We start from the raw sequence: 20,200 nt of genomic DNA, 5'->3' as shown, positions 1-20,200 counted from the left end.
TAAGTGAATGCAACAATCTGAAGTCTGCTTCTGAAAAATATCAAAGACATAGTTTCAAGCAGTCATGAAGCTTCAGTTTGTAGGATTGCTTCAATACAAACTCTTCATCAGATACCAAATATTTAAGTATAAGACTTGAAGATGAGATAAGGCTTTATTATTGTCAATGAACTTGATAACAACATCGCCGTTATAAGACCCAAAATAAGCAGAGGTAACTAAAAAAAACTCTTGGCCTCCACCAACCTCACCTGGAAGTGTGGTCCTGCTTAACATCATGAATGTTCAGTATTGGACCCCTAGAGCATTCCAATAACTGACAGGGCCAAAAAATGATGATTCCTGTACTCTAATTTCAAACTTTTAAAATCCAACTATTTAATTCTATGATAGTGGCATTTGGCTTTTGGTCTTAGTTTCATCCAAGAGAAGACTAAGGATAAATTGAATACTAAGCCAGTTGCCATTCCACCCAGGTGAGCACGTGATGCTCCTTGGATTTTAATGACTCCTGGGGTATTAATGAAGCCCTCAGACTGATGTGGTGGGCAGGGCACAGGCACAAGTCCAGTGCCTGCCTCTGCCCTGCTCTGAGCTGGCCAAGTGAGTGTTCAGTTCTTCATCTGTGAAACAATGGTGAGAGTATCCATACACCACAAGATTACACAGAGGCTAAATAAGATAACACATAAAAGTATGTATGTAAAATGGGTTCTCAGTACACGTGGATTTCTCATCGTCCAAAGATCTGATAGGGTCATTTCCATCTGTACACTGCCTGGGTACAGCAATGTGCAAATAATAATACCCTTGGCTGTTATTGTGCCCTTCCATTAAGGACAAAGAAAGCACTGTCTGTGAGTTACTCCTCCTCCTCTCAGACTGATACTCCCAGCCTGGCTAGGTCCTCCTCTTCCTTTAGGAACTCAGTTCTGGCCTTGTTTTTGTCTTAACCACATTGTATTACATCCTTTTAAAAATACCTATCCTGTCTATTAGATGGTGAGTTACTAAATGCAAGAACTGGATTTTATGCATCTATGCTCAGTGCCCAACACCTTCCCTGGACTATGGTAGCTGATAGACTAAACGCTTGACTGAAAGACTCTCCTGTTAGGTACTGTGCCTGACCTACTCCCATGTCCTTGCCCTGCTCCCATAACACTCTCCTTTCTATTGATTCCTGCTCACGTTTATTAATGATTAACAAGCCATAAAGATAATGAAACAATAAAGCAAGTATTATTGGCCTTGAAAATCTTAAGTACTGTCTATTAATATCATCATATGGTTTGGGTATAAGGCCATCTGAAACACTGTAATGTTTGATGGGTTCATCACAATGCCCTTCCCCCTCTATGATTCTAAAACACAAGCCCCTATATTTCAATACCACTCTTTTTCATCCACTGAATTTTGAATTAATGTGGTTTCCACATGAGAGAAGATAGAAGGCCAGGTAGTATATAACAGCTAAGCGTGTGGCCCTGCAGGAAGGTGGACTCGTGTTTGAGTCTCAGTTCTGCCATTACTCGCCATGTGATCATGGGCAAACTACTAGGATCTCCTCCTAAAACAGTAATAATAATCATTCCTACCTCTTTGAGTTGAGGGTGGGAGTGGGGGTTAAAAGAGATAATGTCTATAAAGCACTTGGCACAGTCTGGCCCACAGTGGGTTCTCAAATGAAATGGCAGGTAAGCATTTAGTTACGTAGAGCCACACACACGCTTTGTAGAGGAGAAATGGATCCTAGAAATAAATTCTCCCAAACCCTTCATTTTAAGGATGAGTCAACTGAGGCCCAGCAGGAGTCTGTGGTTGCCAGAGCCTCATCTTGAGAGGCAGAGGGATAGAGGTGTGTGTACCCCATTCGAGCCTCATGACAAAGCAGTCCTAGATCTCAGTAGACTAGGTTGGGAGGATCAACCTCAATCTACTCACAGCTTTGCACAAGCATCATGGATGTCACTGAGGGGATGAATTTTAGGAACCCTAGTGGTATTTGCTGCTTTCTGATGGCCCTACTTCTCCCAGAGCATGGGATGAACTTGGGTTACCTCTTCTCCTTAATCAGGAGCTTGGAGATGAACTCCCTCGCCTCCTCCGAGATGTCCTGAAATTCTTCATCCTCTAAGTCCCACCTGCAGGCCAGGATATTGTTCAGCGTCTCCGCGTCGTTATCACCCAGGAAAGGGGACAGGCCGCTAAGTCTATAGGACACAGGATCCAGAGTGAGTATGTTTAAAACAGCCTCAAACCCTTTACAGATAGGTTGCTTTTTTGCTTCTGCCATTTAAAAGCGAGAGGAGGAAAATAACCTAATAATGAAGCATAATTTTATAATATATTTTGAATCAAGCAAATGCACTCCCCACCCCAGTCCTAATTAAACAGCTACAGCAATGGAGGCAGCAGTCACACTCAAATATGAATCTCAAAGAATAGCAAAACTTCCTTTTAAACTCGCTTTACAGATGACAAAGTGCTGTCACATACTCAGATGGCAAATGCCAGGCAGGTCACCTCTGAGGAGTGAGGCCTGCATGAGTCATTTAGGAGATCAGGGCATGAGATTTTTGTTTTTGTTTTTTACTTATAATACTTTTGGGGCATTAAGTGATATTTAGCAGTTAAAGTGATTAGTGAAGAGGACATACTTTACTTTTTCAGATGATGTGTAGGGAAAGAATTCCCTCCTTTAGCCCACAAGGCGAACCTCGAAAGCAACTGAGTATGGTACGGTGTTATTTATTTTTAAAAGACCTAAATTGGGGGTTTTATTCAAAACAGCAAAACCTCATGGAAGACGATGGAGATTGAGATCGAGTGTGATAGGGGCGGGAGAGCGCTCACAGCATGTAGGCGATCACCCCCACGCTCCACATGTCAGTGGGAAAGGAAACGAAATCGTAGTTCACAACTTCAGGGGCGAGAAATTCCGGGGTTCCAAAGTTCACCTTCAGCTTCTCTCTGGGTTTGTAACTGGAATTTAAGAGACAACGTGGAAGGACGGAGAGTGTCAATCACACGTAGTGAAAACTGAAAAGCTGCGGTTAGCGATACGAAGTAACTTCAGCTATACAAAGAACTGCAAATAGATAGACTTTAAAGGAAATCACGAACTTAAGCAATAGTGTCAAAAATTTGTAAAGAGGTCCCTGGAATTTTATAAGTTGAAATTTGTACTAGAAAACCTTAATAATCTGAAACAGTTGTGGGAAAAGCCAAGCCAAATAATTAGAACATCTGAATTATAGAAGATGACAAAAGGAAAACTGATATAGTCCATGACGTGGGATGGCTTGAATAAGCCTGTATTAAACCAGTAAACAGGATGCCAAGATAATTTACAACATCCATTTTATATGCATCGTTAATGTGCTTGATTGTTAATGTGTCCCCATAAACTCTTTGTTCCTTGAACCAGCTTTTTTGTGCCAGAACCCTTTGCACTCTTACTTACGCTATTAATATTTTTTAAAAGTAACTCTTCTCTGTACAGATGGAACAAATACAAAAGACTAAGACAAACTCTTACAAAAGCTTAAATTAATGGCTTCTAATGTAATAAACTTTACTGCATTAGATTTTAATATTTCATATTTTTTTTTGCGTGTATCCTAGAAACTTCTAAACATTCAAATCTCAAACTTAGCAAGGTAAGGCTGAATGTAATTTTTGCTAAATTAATTCTAAATTACGGCATGAAACCAAGGGGCATATCAGATTTATCTCTGCAAAGAAAGAGCACCCATCATGTCCCTTAACTCCATTCCCCTGTGTTCAAACAGACATACCTTCTGGCCAATCCAAAATCAATAATTTTTATTTGCTTAGCATCCCGATTCACACACAGGATATTCTCAGGCTGCCAGGAGAAAGAGACACATTAGCAATGAAAACAACCATCATTCACTCAAATTGTCCTCGAACCACAACTAAAAATACAACGATGCTCAGGACAAACATATCAGGCCTTTCACTTAGGGGCTGGCTCGTCTGTGTGTGTATTTCCTGCTTTCATTATGCGGTGGGTGAGGTTGTGGGTCTCTTGCCAACCCTGCGTTACCCCGCCTGTCCTCGCCCTGGTTTCGCAGTTTACCATGCAGCACGAGTTCAGGCAGAGGCCTCCTTGAGGGAAGAAAGAAAAGGAGGCTGATTCAGAACTTTCCAAACGGACGGGTGGAGGCCAGCTCAGACCTGCCTTCTGCCCCCCTAAAATTATTAACATGAATGTCCCCTTCTTGGAGAAATATTTTCCCAAAGATTTATGACGTCCAAGAGAAATGGCCGATTCATTTCAACAGCCACACCGAGCATGCACCATAACGCGAACGTTCCGACCGCCAGCGTTTCTCTTCGTGCTTTCTCCATGGGAAAGTCGTGCATAAAAGGAAGGCTTTTCTCTCCTGGTCATCCTTCAGTGTCGGTAATTCCAGGGTCGCGCTGACATCTGCCTCAATGCCTAAAGCCCTTGACTAAGTTTTCCCCTGGAGTTAGACTCTGGCGGGACTTTGCCAATCTGACAGCCTCCTGGTGCAGGGGAGAAAGCAGGAAGTAGTGCTGCCGCCTGGTGTTCACGGAACATCTTAGGAGTGCGCCTGCGTTTATTGGGGTAGAAAAAGTGAGGTCTGGGGAAATTAAGGGATTTGATTTAAAGTCAAGATCATTCATAAAAGAGAAGTAAAGTTTTCAAAGAAGAGTCAAGAACTTTCAAATTCCAGTCCCAACTTTTCCTTAAAAGCTGGGGCCATTAGCCCCCCAGCCTTAAGATGGGATCACACACCTCCCCCCGACCTGTCTGGGTGGAAGAGAGGTTCCAATGCAATCAGAAACTCAGAAACATTTTATGAAATCACATAGTGTCTCCTCATCAATATTCAATTGTCCATTTAGGATGGGCAGAATATCTTCGGAAGCCCTTTTCTAAAGTATCTCTAAAGTGGATGTCTGTGAGTAAAAGCCATTTGTAGAGAAGGCAGTTCTATGTAGGAACATTTGGTTTCATGCTCAAATAACTGATCGATCATGTGTAAAGCTGTCCAATTGTGGAGGAATACTATGGCATCAAAAAACTGGTTTGCAGAATGTAAAGAAACAGCTTTGAGGGCACTTGAAAAAGACAATAATTTTTTTATAATTATGAAATTAAACAATGTTAATTGAATAAGATTTTCAAAACTGAAAAATATAAAGGAGAACATTTTTAAATCACCTATAATCTCTCCCACAGAGTGACAAGCACTGTTAATATTTTTGGCCTTTTCCTTACAAGGAGCTTTCTGAAAAGCTAATCCTTAACGGCCCATCCAGCTGTCACCTTTATTATTATCTTCACTTACAAGCCATAACTAAAACTGCCTATTGCGAGTCCTCAGTCAACGTCACGAAGCCACATATGGAGTCATTTGACCTACGACAGGTCCTCTCCTAGCTCCCGTTGCCAATCGAATCCCTTCAGGGATATCTGCACGCAATGAAAATGCTCCATGAAAACGTGCATTATCGAACTCAGTTCATAGCCAAGGGCCTTGCTAATGATTTCTAACCTCTGACTCTGTTATTTTATATACCACTTCCTCCTGTGCTCCTCCCGCTCAAAAGCAAATGGGAAAAACAAGGCACATAAATCAAGACAGTGAGAGAAGCCAAGTTATAGGAAGGGAGGCGCATGGAAACCTATTTAAGGAGGCTAAATTTATTTCACTGTGCAACCCCTGGAGACTTGCAATAGATGGGATGTTACAGAGAATATATATTTTACCTCACTGTCAAGCTGTGCGAACAGGGAAATGAGCAAAGAACCGAGCCACACAAGAAGATGTGCTTTATGATGCTTGTCCCAATATGAGACTTGGTCAGGGTTCCTGAGAACGGGTCTTTTACTGGTTATAACTGGGACTATGTACTGTCCAATTCTAGGGACTTCGTGAGTGAGGGGTAAAGAAGGAGGAGGCAATGAACAGGAGACGGGGAGGCAGCTGGGCTTCTCAGTGCGCTTTCTACCATGTGCCGCGCGGCCCCGCCCCGCCCTCTCTGCTCAGCAGCATTCAGCCCGCCCTTCTAGTCCACTCTCCATTGGTTTCTACTCTGTGGTCTAGCAAGCCCGTGGAAAAAATAAGCCCAAAGTCCAGAGCTTCCAAAGACCTGAGGAAAGTGTGGGAGTGCTGGGGATTCTTGGAGATCCAAGGGTGGATCTCCACCCTTGGAGAAAGGGTGGCTACCACTAGGGAATTCTGAGTTAGCTAAAATCCTCCCACCTACTGATCCTGATAATGAGAGGGATTGCCACAGACCATTGCGCTGGTGGTGGTGGTGGTTTTAATTCTAAGCGTTTAGGGAAACCCGCCATGCAGATTTCTTGAACATGGTCAAGTTACAAGAATCTGAACAGTGTCCCCTAAAGATGGGGCATGAAAATATTAGGGGAAGACAAGTTGAGAGTGAGACAAGGGTAAGAATTCAAAGTTATATTAATTCCTGAAAATGTAACCAGTGACAGTACAAATTTCCCAAGCTGGGAATATCTGACAGGGCCCACTGACTGGGGGTCGGGAAAGGCTTGCGTTTCATACAACGCGAAACGCGCTCTACCTTCAGGTCCAGGTGGAGAATGTTCATCTGGTGCATGTGCCGTATGCCCTCACATATCTGCTTCATGAACAGGATGGTGTCAAGCTCGGTCAAGTTGCAGTTCTCATCGATGATGCGGTCGAACAGCTCCCCACCATCCACACTGCGGAGGGAAGAGGAGTGAGACCCTTGCCCTGATTGCTGAACCACCACATGCCTTGCTGTGGCAACGTGGTGTGCAAGTTCCTGTACCTTCCCTAAAAGGTGTGTGCACAGTCACTCCTCTGCCTTCTTTTCTATCTCACTTAGCTGAGTCTTACGTCAAAAGCCCACGTTGTGTGTACCTTCAATCTCATAAAAGGAAAGTCTCAAAGTTCCTTTTGTTCAGTGGCTTTAGCTCTAGGGTGTGTCCACATATACTGTTCTCTAAACACATTGAAGATACAGAGGACCCAAGAACATACGGCAGGTATTCCAAACCCCGACTGACGGTTAGCCAGGGTTCCAGCTCTTTAAGTCTCCAAATTAGTTTCAGTGATGAAGTGGTTCTGTGTGGCCAATGCTAGATATGGGAGTCCCCTGTATCCTTGCGGTATCTGTTCCAAGACCCCAAGTGCCTGAAACTGCAGGTAGTACCAAACCCTATATATGCTATGTTTTTCCTATACATACCTAACTATGATAAAGTTTAATTTATAAATTAGGTGCAGTAAGAGATTAACAAAAATAACATAATAAATTAGAACAATTATAATAACATGCCAGCATCACTACTCTTGTGCTTTGGGGCCATTATTAAGTAAAATAAGGATTATTTGAACGTAAGCACTGAGATACAGTTATAGTCAATCTGATAACCTAGATAGCTACTAAGTGACCAGTGTGGGGTGCTGCATACAGCGGAGGCTCTGGACAAAGGGATGATTCATGCTCAGGGTGAGATGGAGCGAGATAGTGCGAGATTTTGTTACACTACTCAGAACAGCTAGCAATTTAAAACTTATAAATTGTTTATTTCTGGAATTTTCCACTTAGTGCTTTAACTGAGACCATGGAAAGTGAAACCACGGATAAGGGGTATACTTTATTACCCAAAATGCCTCTTGCACAATGAGAAACAAAACCCAAAATGGAAAAAAATGGACCGAATCACAATAGCGATTCAGTTTTAGTTAGAACTGCAGTCAGCCCTCCATGTCCGTGGGTGCCACATTCATGGAGTCAACCAATCATGGATCAACAATATTCAACAATAAAAATTAAGAATATGACAATAAAAAATAAAAATTTTAAAAGCAACACCACTGTTTACATAGCATTTATATTGCATTAGGTATTGCAAGTAATCTAGAGACAATTTAAAGTGTACAGGAGAATGCGCACAGGTTATCCAGATACTGCACCCATTTATATCAGGGACTTGGGCATCCTTGGACTTTGGTATCCCCAGGGGTCCTGGAACCAATCCCCTGCGGATACTGAGGGATCACTGTACTCATTTTCTAATTAACCAGTCACTGAGTTTTTATAAAGGTGATTTTGAGTGGAAGCTTCTTAGCCCTAATCGCTAATAGTCTGGCATGAACTTTGCATTAGCGAATATGTCAAAATTGAGATATAGCTCAAAAGCCACGTTCCTCCAGGAGGCCCAGGAAAATATTTAAGCATGAGTTTTGACAGTATAGCTTAGCTACAAAGCTAGGTCTGCTTGGTCCCACTACTTCTCATCAGTAATATCACACATGAGATGTGGAATCACAAGTAGTTTCCTTTCTGAAATTGATGTCACTGTGTGATTCACATGAGTTGGAATCACTGGTGCGCCGAGCTCGGTCCTGGCCCCTGCTATTGAGGGACAGGGCTGCAGTCGGGTTGTCAGGAGTGACGTGGGGGAGGCGTGTGGAGGAGGGCAGGAGGGGACACGTACTACTCCATGACCAGGACGATATCATTCTTGGACTCGAAGGCGTCGTAGAGCTGAATGAGGTTGGCGTGGTCCAGCTGGTTCATGACGCTGATCTCGTTCCTCACTTCCTCCTGAGAAGGGGACAGGGCGCCTTAGTGCGGCCAAGACGGGAGGGGAGGGGGAGAGCTGCCCCCCAGGGCCTTTACCTTGTCCTTGGAGTCTCTGGTCTTAATGATTTTGGCTGCCAGCTTCAGACCTGTGGCTGTCTCTTCACACTTGTGAACCTGGCCAAAGCGCCCCCTGCCAAAGAAGAGGAAGCAGTGCAGCATGAGACACTCGGCGCCCAGCCCAGCATCAGTCCCTGCCACGTGGGCAGCGCACGGTGGCTCCGGGCACTTCTTTCTCTGAGTGTGACTGAGCAAACCTATGAGCTCATCTACTGTATCCAAGGAACTCCTAGACGGTATTTGTCAAGATCACCTAGAGGGGTGTTGAGAATGCAGGTTTCTGGGCCCTTCCCCAGACCTACTGAGGCAGGAATCCAGGGTAAGGCCCCAGAATCTGCATTTTCAGCACATTCTTTGGGTGATTCATACACGCCCTAAAATTTGAGAACCACCTTTACAGACAACACAGAATCTCTCTGAGTACATATGAGTGTAATAAACTGGGCCTTGTCAGTATCTGAACAATACAGCTTGTGGTCAGGAATATCAAATTATTTTTGGAAACTGCATATAAATAAATAAGATGTAATAACAATATTGCATATAATACATATAATCAAAAATACATATTGCTTATGAGATTTTTGACAGTTTTGTTTGCATATTCTTACCCATGTAATTACCTACAGAAATGCACACTCACAGTTTTTAAATGTGATTTGCTTACTTTGGTTCCTTATTTAGTGAAATAAGCTAGAACACGTGTCCCTGCTCTGTGCGATGGTGGCCCGCACAGCAGGGAGTGAAGGGGGCCCCCCCTGACTACACAGTGAACCTAAGGCAAGACCTGTGGCAATTCTAGAGGACTTCAGAGACGAGGGTCATAGCAACACTGGACAGACACAGGGCCAGTGGCAGCCACCACCTCCCATTCAACTCAGCTACACACCCGGCCCAGAAGCAGACGATCTTGGAGAATGACATTGGATTACCATAAACACAGCCAGGTGGTGACTTCAATTCCAGCCACTGTTCCAGATGTAGTCTCCACTGGAGCACATGAGCACAGCCCTAGGCACCTCCTGTGTGGCTGTTGGTTAAGAATATGCTTTTCCCTTTCCTTAGCAGTGGCCTGCAGAGCCTTCTGGCCCAGCATGGTGCCCCATTGCTGTCTGACTTTCCAGCTCTCTCTGGTGATTTCTTCTGAAGGGCTTTGAATGCTGAGGCCGCTTCCCAAGATTCATGTCGGCCCAGTGCGCTGATAACCTCATGCTATCTGAACACGGCCATCAGGGATGATAACTAGCTGAGAGGCCTCGGGGCAGGGGAGGAACCCCCTGGAAAACTCAGGGGCCTGCCGCTGCAGGCAGGTTTTGGGGATCCAGTGATCTTTGGCATGTTGCAATGCAACATTGCTGCCAAAAGCAAAAGGTTAAGTTGCTGCGTCTTGAACCTCCTCCCACTAAAAAGAAGGCACAGCACCTGATGATGTCTTTGCATTTTGAAGGCAACAACGCACGTTAGATTTTGTTTCTCTAACTCATTTGCCGAGTGAATTGTGGCTGCCAGATTTTGGTGGACCCTAGAACCAGAGATGACCAGCAGCTGGTCCGGACTGCAGGACAGCCAAAAAGATGCGGTGGTGTCCAAAGAGACAGAAAGGAAGTTTCAAAGGCGCCACTGACAAACCTTGACCAGAAAAACAACACAAACCCTGGGAATTAGTTCAAAGCTTCTTCTGCAAATAACTATTTTCTGTTAGAGAAATAGTTGCTGGCTTGCCACTGAAGTCCCTGCAGACCCAAATACCCCAGACTTGCATGGCACCAGTTCCTGTTGTGGAATTCGCATTTCTCCCTCAGACTGTCCCCACTGTCACACGGGGCGTTCTCTGTGATCAGCCAGCTGAGGAAGGAAACGATCAGGTGGCTCCATGGGACAGAGGGAGCGCAGTATGGAATGGGAAGAAGAAGGGATTTTACAAATATCAACTACATCCCAATGACCAGTTGCAGAAACCTGTTCTGTAGTAGCTGTGTATATTTTCCATGTGTTGGGAGGTAAATTTTGTACACATGTAGGTGAATGTCCTGCTTTCCACTCCCTATTTTATGTAGACACGGTGACCATAGTAAACGTTATAATTTAGGCTTTGAGTTACAAGGTATCATAGGAGGATTGCGAATGAAGCAGAAGAGGAAAAAATGTCAATCCCCCCAGCATGAAGATGGTCCCTGATGGACTTTAATCTTCCTTCTTTAGGGACAGAGTGTGTATTTAGATGTCCCTCGAATAAGTTCTTTGGTGAGCAGAGTCATCAGCTGAAATTGATAATATTTGTTAATACAGTAACAATATAAATGGGGCACAATGATGCAAGAATGATGAAAAGATTTAGCACATGCCACAAGAACTACATTATGGACCCGGTTCCACATTCTGTGTCCCTGTGCCCACGCCGTGGCTTTGGACAGGGCTAGCCCTTCCGGTGGCTCACACTGGGTTTTTCTCACTCTCAGACATTACAACATGGCAAGTAAAGCGGATAATAAACGCTGAGTGTAGTCACCACATCAACCTTTCTGGCATCGGTGACCATTTTCAGTAATGGTTAAAATCTCTTAAAATGTTTGTTTATAATATTTCCAGTTCTCAGGCTGAGACCAGCAAACATTTATGAAGTCCCCAGGCTCTGTCTCTTTGGAAACTCTCTTCTTTTATTGAAAGACTGTTAAAATGGAGTGTTACTTACCCTCCTAAAATTTCTGTTTGGCTCACAGTGTAGAAGTTGTTGACTGCTGCTAGCTTGGCTGTCACAATACGATGGCCGAATGGGGCAGGAGGAGCTGGGACGTCATCTAGAAGGCGAGAGGAAAAGAAGGGCCATCTGTCAAGCAGTCCCACCTCTTTACAGCAGCAAGCTTGTGCCCCACAGCAAAAACGTGCTCATTTAATAACAAAATACAGTGAGCCATCTGTTTTATTCCTAATGATCCAGGAATATAAATTTTCACTTCAGATTATGAGCCGTGACTCACGAAGGTGATGTCTGACATCTTAGAGAGTGACAGTGGGGACCACTCAACAATCGTTCGTACCTTCTTCCCGCCACTTTTAGAAATGTGAAACTAGCTGAAAATCTCCAACCCCAATACAGTCCAAACAGGTAATACTTCCAAGCCTAAGACCATTTTAATTCAAATATGAGAAACTGTTTGATCCATTTTTTTAAAGAGCCACTGATACAGTCCGTTACTTTAATTAAAGTGGAGAGAGAAAAATGAAACATTTCTTCATGTCATTGAAGTGTTTGATGTTATATATTGCTTTCCGAAATGTTTTAGAGTTTATTTAAGACAAATTTAAGGCACAAAGATGAATTTTTCCTGGCTGGCTGGAAATAAAACACCCACTAAAACTAGGTAAGTGTGTATTCCATAGCTATCAAATTTCTCCCACTTTCCACCTTCCATCTTAAGTGTTTAAACGCTAGTCTACATCAGCATCGGTTCTGACATGCATAAATACTTAGTAATGTTTTTCCCAGTATTCTTTTACTTTTCCATGACTACTGCTGTTAAAATTTGCTTGCCATGAACCTGTTCATTCTCCATTGATTCATTTATTAAGCAGCTGCTGCATGCATACCATAGGGATACAAAGGGAGGTGAGTAGATAATAGCTTTGCTTTCAAATATTTACATTTATTTAACATATGTTTCTTGAGCACTTATCTTATACCAGGCACTCTGCCAAGTGTTAATATTTTTAAAAATTCAGATAATATAAATCTCCTGGAATATGGTTTGATATGGACATTCACCTCTCACGCCATAAATATGCTGAAAAAATGAAGTCATGTGAGAATTCTCTTGGTAGCATTCATTGCTTCAGATTTTTAAAAAAGAGGGGTTGAGTTAAACACACAAATGGCATCAATATGACATTCTGTTTCCTGCAGGCCGTTAGATTAAGTGAAATCTGGTTGGAAATGCTTGCTGGAAAGGTTAAAAAGCCTTAGCAGGCCAAAACAAAGCCATTTCCTACCCAGTGGGGTCACGAGATCTTGCTCTCGGGAGGTCTTCGTCCCGGTGGACTCCCGGGTTTTGCCCTGTGAGCTCCTCTGGGTGTGTCTGGCTTCCTGTGTCTTTCTGCACGTGTGTCCTTCACCTGTGCCCACTACGTCTACTCTGCTCTTTTTGTTGTCCTCACTGACGGAGCGCTCCTCTGTCACTCTGCGCTTGCTGCTGCCAGAGTGCGCTGTTTGCCCAGCGTTCTGGACGACGGCTGCCGCTGCTGAATTCCCCGGGAACTGTGCTGTGGAAATGGCCTTGGTGCCGCTGACACACCTGGAAAATAAAATCCGCTTGCAGCGCTCAAAGTTGCAAGGAGAAAACTTTCGGATGGTCAAAATTCTTAGAACTAAGGCTTTCTTAAAATGGCGTTTTGGTGAAGAGGATGTAAGCTCCAAGATAGAGTTGACCATTGCAGTGTCTGGGGATAAAATGGAGCAGTATGCTTCCCAGCAAATCTCCGGGTGTAGATAACCGGGATCCCAGAGAGTCGCCACAACGATCTCATCGTGACCGGCCCTTTATAAAAGCAGTCATTTTAAAAATACCCAACTAATTTGGTCTCCATTTGTCTCACCTCCTTTCCTTATAGAAGAAATTATGACAGCATGATAAAAGCAGCAATAACCTCTCTGAATATTAGCAGCAGTGAGAGCAAACCTTTATTGGTGGAAGAATTGACCTCATTTCAGCTTTTCTGCAGCTCCCAACTTTACTAAGCACATTTTTGCAGTGATGGAGTTTCTTAGTAATCATTAGTGTTTATGTTTAATTCTTGGGAAATTAAATTTCTCCAAGATTAGGTTTCAAACATATTATTAAAAAATGAAATAAGAATGACGTCTTAATCCCTAAAACAGACCACACAGGTGTTTTGATGCTCTTTGTTCCAAACAGGTACCATGGTTCGTCATAACCTAGAGTCATTAATTTTAATGGGCTACAAAAGTACCTGAATTTGTATGTGAAACTTCGCAGCTGAGGAAGAAAGTCATTCAATAATATACTTCTTAATCCTCACAATATCTGGGAGAAAATAGCCAATTTGTCATGTGTAATGGAGCAGGTAACCTTTTTCAGGTTTAGGTTTTTAACTTACAGATTAATCTAATCATTATTTAATTCTTGACCTTAGGAAGCATGTGTTCAATATCACTAAAAATAAAAACTTTTTACTTAATCTTTAAAAAAATACTGATTTCTGTGAGGACTATTAATCACCATCTTTGTCTATCAGTTGGTAGAAAACTTAGAAAACAATAAAATGCCTGAAAATATCATAGGCAAAAAAAAAAAATAATGGTAAGCAAATGTGACCATGAAAAATCCACATAAGCTGAGAGACTTGGTTCTAAGTCATTGGTTTAAAAACTCTCTTCATTTATCCTTTTAATATGGCCTTCAATTGTAACGGCACACAGATCTACGAACATCAATTGTGGGTGTGTAATGCTGTAACCCTACCTTTCACGGAATTGGTCACCATTAGTTTTATCAACGTGTTGCTTTTTATGTGGACATCGGTCCAGCACTATCTCATTTGCAGCTGCCAGTCCTCCTTTTTTCTCAGCTTCTCTTCCTCTAATATCTTCCTTAGAATGAAGCCCATTTTTCTCTTCTTTGAACACTAGACGTTCGTTTTTACCCACAGTGGCTTGTTTATCGTCTCCAGCACTATCGTCTTCTTGTCTGTTCAGGTTCTCTGTGCATGAAATGCCTTTTCCAACTATATCCTCTCTCGGCTCTATGCAATTCATTGGAGCAAAATCTTCTACCTCATCTTGACTTTCCATATGATAAATGGCAAAACTTCTCCGAACTAGAGAGGCGCTGGTCTTCTCAGCATTTTTCTTGTTGAGTTTATTAACATTTTCTTTCTCAGAGGAGAGCTGATTCTTCTGGGCAGATCTCTCTAGAAGCCACCACAGGACACAAAATATTTTAATGGAGAATGCATGTGATCGGTGTAATTCTGGCTCCATACAATGGCATTCACATTTCTTTTTATTAGCAGATGTAAGCTTTTAAAAGCAAAGTAGAAGGAAATATGACCAATTGACTGACAATTGGCTTCCAAAAGATGTTTTTGTTTGTAAAAGGTAGGAGCCAACCCCATATAGGTATTCAAAAAACAGCACTTTTCCCTACACAGGGCTTTATGAAAGTGTAACTTCTTTCGAATAAGAATAATAACGTGATTTTCTAACAGAACTCTCTTTCTGTGTAATTATCTTATCTTCTAAAGATGTTACCTGTGAGGGCTGATGTCCTTTTGCCTTTGACGGGCATCCCTTCTGTCAAGCCGGAGTTGGACCACACCGTCTCGCTAGCCTGTGGATACACAAGTAACTGAGGTTACATATTACATCGGGTTTTTCACCCTCAGCACTACCAACGCTTGGGACTAGACAATTCCTTGTTGTGGGGACTGTCGTGAGCATTATAAGATGTTTAGCAGCATCACTGGCCTCTATCCACCAGATGCCAGCAGTTCCCAGTTGTCAGGACGCAAATGTCTCCAGATCACTAAACATCCCCTGGGAGCAAAATCATCCAAGGTTGAAACCAGTATATTTTATGATTCAAACATAGAAAAAACACAAAAAGTAATAATAACGTAGAGGGCAGAACAGTCTGAATTAATGACTACAGTGTCTGAAATGAACTCACTATTTTCAAAGAAATTCTGCAAAACTCTGTCATTGTTTGTAGAAGAAAGCCCACCTTCATGAATAGATTAAAGGGTATTGATAGTGTGTATGTCACCCTTGACCTCTGTTTAAGTTGTCTTGATATGGTTCACATATAAATCGAATAAAAATGAGAGGATAAATACGAATGGGCTCCGTAAACCAGAAAGTGGGAGATGAAAGTAAGCTTTATAAATGGAGCTTTCACATTGCTTAGAACAGATGGCCCTTTTCCTGAGTAGATAAACATTCTTCTCACAATCCTGGATTCTCTGAAAATTAGTTTGGCAAATCCTTTGCTAACGTATACCATATAAAAAGTAAACATTAGCCTGATCCACCCAAATTATCACAAATTCTAAAGTTATGCATTATAAATTAATGAAATTGTGTGGATATGTAGTCAGTCTTTTTCCCCCTCCTTTGAAAGAGAACACAGTTTGCCTTAGGGTGATTTGCAAACATAAAACACCAAGTGCAGAGCATAGATATCAAGACAAATTGCAAATGTGCTTTTGAACAATTCGAAGGGCAATTCCACGGGTTCTGAGTATTTCCATTTTTCAGACGGGGCCTTAGAACACAGAGGCATGTTTAGTAAATCCGTGGAAAATCAAGGTTGGACGTTAGAGCCTCACGGTTTCTACTTTAAGTGAAAGTGCAGGGCTGGCATTTGCACACTTATCCCTCTGCAGGGAAAACGCCTTCAACTTCCTCAGGCGAAGCTGGTGCTGCTTCCTCTGTGCTTGCACGGAGCTCAGCACATACCCCTACCTGGCACCCCTTACAGCACTTACCTGAACTTTTCTTTCCGGCAATTTCACACTAGACTGTGGGCTTCTGCTGGGCAAAAAGACCTGGTCATCTTTGATTCCTTGGTGCTTAGCCAGAGACGGCACACAGTGACACTAATGATGATGGCGGTGGTGGTGGTGACAGTGTCAGTGGGCAGCATATCCTGGGCACAGACTATGTACCAGGCTCTATTCTAAGCACTTAACACTATTAACTCAGTCGCTCCTCGTAACAACCCTTTAGGATAGATCCTACTAACCCCATCTTATAAATGAAGTTGGGTAATTTCCCAAGGTTATAAAGTCTGGAAACGGCAGAGTGGGGATCCTAACTCAGCTGCGCCCCTAACTACTACACCGTACTCTCACTCTGGAAGAAAACAGAAGTATTATAGCCAAGTCACATTATTAATATTTATCAAGATCTACCACAGAGTTGGGATCACAGGAGATAAGAAAGAAGATTAAGAAAGAAGGGCATAAAACAAAAACAAATTAGCAGAGTGAAGAAATAAATATTTATTGGTCAAAAGATAAGAATTAACATGGAAGAGAGGAAAAGAAGAAAAAAGAAATTAGTCAAAGAAGACGGTTTAGCAAATTGTGTTTAATCTATTTATAGCTGTCTTTCAATTGTTCCCGTGGAGATGAGAACTCTAGCTGCAGCGATAAGCACTGTGCTTCTGGATTTATTAAGCGTGGCCTGAGCATAAGGGTAAAAGCGTACATGGCCTTAATCACGAAAACTGGTGTGAATCAGTAAATTTCAGTCCATCAAAATACATAAAATTGAGAATTTGGCTGTAAGACTCCGTGGAGCGCCGATGGATCGACGTTTGTCTCTGAAGCTGTCCAAGCGTCAGACAGCAACTGTCCGCGAGCCGGGCCAGCGTCCTCCGGTACAGAGTCTGACTGGACCACAGGAGAAGCTGCTGGTCCTGAGGAATATAAGAAATCGGCTTCCAAACCGGGCTGTTTTTTTCTTTGTAATTATATATCATCTATATTTTACCATTTAAATAAGGTAAGAAGGCCTTTATTCCTTGCCAAAGGCTATTATATTTTCATTTCCCTATGTAACACTGACATCTAGAGGAACTTTGAACTGAAGAGTTTCCAATAAACAGAAGTTGTATGTCTCCTTTTCTTCCCCAGGTAGCAACCTCAAGAACTTCAATACGAATGAAATGTTTTTAGTTTGTATTTCCAAGTTATGTGTAGAAGATGCTAAAATAGGAAGCACAAGTCCGTAGATGTATCTTGTTTGTTGTCCAAAAAAATATGTTTTTTACTGGTTCAAGAGGATGGGACCAGTGCTGCCAAGCTTGAAGTTGCTGAAACAATTCTGATCATTTCCAGTTAATGGGATGAAAGTCACATCGGGGTTATATTCCTCTGCTGAATTCACAGTGATAGCCGAGCTGAACCTAAGGACCTCGTTTCATTCAAGTTCACTAATTTATTCATTCACTTAAGAAATATTTATATATTGGCATATGGATTACTTTGCAACTATTTACCAATTCCTTTTGTAATAATTTATTATGTTAGTGGATTTAGGATGACATAGGGAAGAAAGGCAACATGGCCCAGATGGCCAGAAGCACAGGCCAGCTCTCTTCACTCTGTCTGGTTCCCAGACTGGTCTCCTAAGTGGGCTGTATACACCCAAGGAGCGTCCACAGTAGTCTGTTGGACAGTGGGAAGGAACCATTACAACTCATTCCTATTTATTCCATTACTTACGGACTAAATGTTTCTGTCCCCACCCCCCCCAAATTCATATGTTGAAATCCTAATTCTCAAGGTGATGGTCTTAGGAGGTGGGGGCCTTTGAAGGTGATTAGGTCAGAGAGTGGCGTCCTCATGAATGGGATTCGTGCCCTTATAGGAATAGACATGATACCTGGTTGATCCTGCCTCTAAAAAAAAAAAAAAAGAAAGAAAGATGTGAGAGCTTACTCACTCTTTACAATGAGAAGAAGGCCATGTGCAAACTAGGAAGTAGGCCCACACTTGATCTGCCAGCACCATGATCTGGAATTTCTCAGCCTCCAGAACTGTGAGAAATAAATGTTTGTTGTTTAAGCTATCCAGTCTACAATAATTTGCTATAGCAGCTTGAACCAAGAAAACATTCTCTTAAATTTTATATCTTATATATGTTTTAAAATATATATTAATACAATTGGACACATATAAAATGTATAAGTATCTATGATATATAAAATATTATTTATAAAAATAAATATATTAGACTGGTTATCAATGTATATAATTTATAAGTAAATATATTGGGGCATGCTTAAAAATCTTACTGATAGCAGTGCAAAATCAAAATGGTTTGAACACTGTTCTTCTAAATAATACCATTTCTCACATTCTGATTTTCTGAAGTATGTTTTGGAGAAGATTTAGTCTGCATAGCAGGTTCGAGAGCAAGTACATGGTTAGAACTATCAGTGCAATTCTTGCAAACTCTTTTTCTCCTTCTGCAAAGTACTGCTTCTCAAAGGGCAGGATTCATCGCTCAAATGCCAGTTTTGACTATTTAACCAATCGAAAGTAAGCACTTTGTACTCTTCCCTTCGTTGGCAATTAGACTGATCGACACAGGATCCAGACCTGAACAGGAGGCAGCATCAGCCCACAAGAGTGCACCCAGCTACCTGGGCACAAGTCACGCTGCCCCGTATACCGCAGGCCTGCCTCAGGGCTACACTGAAATCTTACTGTCCCTGAAAGCGGTGGAATAACTGAAACGGAAATTAATTCAACGGGACAAAGCCCCTCTTTCGTTCCCATTCAATAAAAATCAATTTTTAAAAATTCAGTCCTAACATGGATTTAACCTTAAAAGAACAGAAAGGCTAAGAGAGCAGCTGCCTCCTCTGGACCTCAACAATGCTATGATCACCGTCTGTGTCGCTGTGCTGTTGGTCGACGTGTCTGCCTGCCCACTAGAATATAGACCCTTCTCTTCCCCTGTTCCCTTGGCACCAAACAAGGGGTTAGGGTTCTAAAAGTGCTTGGCGAAGCAATGTGTGATGAAGGAAAGAAGACGCGTCCCTGGGAACAATGCCGTACCTGGGAGAACGCACCGTCACGAGGCTGCGTCAGTGAGAGGCCAGGCGGCGGCTGCCACGGGGACCACCTCGACGCATCCCTGCCGCTGCCGCTCGCACCCACGGCCCTGCACTTATGTAGCTGACACTGAGTGGCATCCACAGCCCTGCATTTGGGGATTACAGTTGCTGCAGAAAATTGTGTTCGTGACATCACATATGGGGCACGACTGGATTGTGTGCCCTGCGTAATGACTTTTCATATTACTGCTCATGGAGACGCCAAGATGAACACGTATTGGTCATTTTAACCTAAGGCCCAGAAATATCACAATAAAGTTATGACAATTTATAATGACTTTGTTAAACTTTGATTAGGCTCCTAATGGGAGAGAGAAAAATAAATAAATCCTAAAAGAATTCAAAGGGAGGAATTTTCAGAAGAAATACTAAAACTACGTTTCCTTGCTGAGCATAGGAGATAATTTTAGAGATCGTTTATAAGACAAATCTATTTCTCTTCGTCCTCAGCACACACTCGAGCTCTCTGTGCATTAAGTGAGAAAACACGCTGCAGTCCTGGGCTAGCAGAGCACAACCCTCGTGACCTGGGGCTGGCGGGTGAGAGGCGGGACGGGGTCTGACTGGCCGATCCCAGAAAGGGGAAGTGTCCGCCTTGACCTCGGGACGCAGTAAGAGGACGCTCCGGGGCTGCTGCTGACACTGAGTAGAATCGAACAATCGCCTGACAAAACAGCCCTGCCAGGAAGATCAAGCCGTTGGACGCGTCCACAATCACGTGGACAGTGCTCCATTCGGAAACCAAGAAAATGGGGCTCTTCGAGGGCACCGATCGAAGAAGGGCCTGAAATTAAAGGTGCTAATTCCAGAAAGTGTATTGGGACCATCTGTCAAGTGAAGATACGTGA

The 20,200-nt window shown here is 42.7% G+C and overlaps 1 protein-coding gene across 1 annotated transcript in view; it reads right to left on the bottom strand.

Annotated features, from left to right (window-relative positions):
* The window catches only part of MYLK4 (myosin light chain kinase family, member 4), a 71,354-nt gene that overhangs the window by 6,465 nt on the left and 44,689 nt on the right, over positions 1 to 20,200 (bottom strand). The window contains exons 2-9 of the mRNA XM_012651369.1: positions 14,975 to 15,053; positions 11,402 to 11,507; positions 8,689 to 8,782; positions 8,504 to 8,613; positions 6,598 to 6,739; positions 3,801 to 3,871; positions 2,857 to 2,985; positions 2,061 to 2,213 (exon numbers count right to left, since the gene is read on the bottom strand). Coding sequence (XP_012506823.1) covers positions 2,061 to 2,213; positions 2,857 to 2,985; positions 3,801 to 3,871; positions 6,598 to 6,739; positions 8,504 to 8,613; positions 8,689 to 8,782; positions 11,402 to 11,507; positions 14,975 to 15,053 — 884 coding nt within the window. The remainder of the gene's footprint in view (positions 1 to 2,060; positions 2,214 to 2,856; positions 2,986 to 3,800; positions 3,872 to 6,597; positions 6,740 to 8,503; positions 8,614 to 8,688; positions 8,783 to 11,401; positions 11,508 to 14,974; positions 15,054 to 20,200) is intronic.

This window comes from Propithecus coquereli, unplaced genomic scaffold (assembly GCF_000956105.1).
Source record: "Propithecus coquereli isolate 6110/MARCELLA unplaced genomic scaffold, Pcoq_1.0 Scaffold354, whole genome shotgun sequence".
In the NCBI taxonomy this organism is placed as follows: domain Eukaryota; kingdom Metazoa; phylum Chordata; class Mammalia; order Primates; family Indriidae; genus Propithecus; species Propithecus coquereli.
The sequence above is the reverse complement of the archived record's forward strand: the minus strand, read 5'-3'. Positions and strand labels throughout refer to the sequence as shown.